This window comes from Perkinsus marinus, assembly GCF_000006405.1.
Source record: "Perkinsus marinus ATCC 50983 genomic scaffold scf_1104296943386, whole genome shotgun sequence".
In the NCBI taxonomy this organism is placed as follows: Eukaryota; Perkinsozoa; order Perkinsida; family Perkinsidae; genus Perkinsus; species Perkinsus marinus.
Window position 1 is genome coordinate 1 of NW_003211868.1, and position 1,530 is coordinate 1,530.

The 1,530-nt window shown below is 53.3% G+C and overlaps 1 protein-coding gene across 1 annotated transcript; it reads left to right on the plus strand.

Annotated features, from left to right (window-relative positions):
- Positions 1–304: 304 nt before the first annotated feature.
- Positions 305–1,257, plus strand: Pmar_PMAR021328 (hypothetical protein; the record flags this gene model as incomplete). Its single annotated transcript, XM_002781204.1, has 2 exons — positions 305–1,131; positions 1,164–1,257. The coding sequence occupies 2 exons, from the start codon at positions 305–307 to the stop codon at positions 1,255–1,257; spliced, it is 921 nt and encodes a 306-aa protein (XP_002781250.1).
- Between the last annotated feature and the right edge of the window lie 273 nt (positions 1,258–1,530).

Here is a 1,530-nt window from a genome sequence, read left to right on the forward strand (position 1 = left end):
CCTAGGACACTGCAATGAACCACCTTACCGTTGTATCAATCGATGGGCCCTGAACAATGACGACTTCTATGCAGCTCTTCAATTCCCGGTTCCACTGATAAACACTCCACACGGACCATGGCGTTGAGTTACGGTGGTTCCACCAACTGGGCAAGGTTGCCACGATTCACCAGGCGTCCCGTCTCCGGAAAAGGCCGCAGTATGGCGTCTCTTCTCCGCGTGAGGCCGCAGGGCGTCTGTGGTTTCGACTTGCTACTTTTTTGTGTCATCCCTTCCTGGCAGTTATTTGTTGCAATCTTCATACATGAGATACCTTTCTTCCATTATCTCATGCTTAAGCCTTACCCTAGGCGCTCGCGCTTCCCACCCTGTGGGCACCTACGCTTGCAGAGCGTCCGCTACATCTGGCGGTACTCTGGTATTCGCTAGTGGCCAGCAGACTGTTCACATAAGCGTAATTGACGGTGAGTGCGGCGCTTCTGCTGACGTCCCTTATACTGTGACGCCTATTCACGGTTCTGACGAGTTTCGGGTGGTACCTGATTACAGCTCGACCAACTTCAAGACAGCCATAAGTAGCTGCAGGTCTACTGCTCTCCATGCTGACTCCTTCAACACATTCCGGGTGGAGTCGAGAGATGGTGTTCTAATGAGCCATATCACTGTCAACGTTGGTAGCGGGTCAGCATGGGAATACTGGTTAAGTAGCCGCCCCGCCCCCACGCAACCAGCAACTACACAAGCTCCTCCCACTACGGTGCAGCCCACCCCAGCAATTCCTGAGAGCCATCCTATCGGCGCTTTCGGTTGCAGGGGATCAAACCGGTACGGTGGTCGTCTAGATTTCGACGAAGATAAGCAGGTGCTACGCATCAGTGCCACGGTCGGGTCCTGTGGTGTTTCGGCCTCTGACGTCCCTTATACCATAACTCCCATCCCCGGTTCTAACTACGAGTATTGGGTCAAGCCTGACTATAGCTCTACTGATTTTAAAGTACGCCTCGCTGCTTGCCGAGATCCTTCTATTAATGCCGACTTCTTCGACAGTCTACACGTCAAATCCAACAAGGGTGTTCTCATGAGCGACATCACTATCAGTGGCGGTGTGAGGGGGTCTTCGTGGAACTGCTGGTTAGCCATTGGTCCCACTCGTCCCATGCCAGGCCTAACTACGAGGTCTCCGCCGGTCCGAACTACCACTACGTATGCGCCACCAATAAGCCACCCCGTGGGAAGCTTTTATACTTCCATGAGTGATGAGTCGGGCGGATCTCTGATATTCCATCAACAGCAGCAAACTCTTTCCATTTCTATCCGGCTGGATATCTGCGTCGCGACTGCCTATAACGTTCCCTATCACGTTACTCCGATCCCTGGCTCTAATGGCCAACTCTGGATCGTCCCCGACTACAGCTCCACGAACTTCGCGACGAAGCTTGACAGTTGTAATGACGCGGTTGTGAGAAGTGTCCAATTCCGACGTCTCCGTGCATCTTCGGAAGGCGGCTCGATGAATGAGGTGACGGCTTC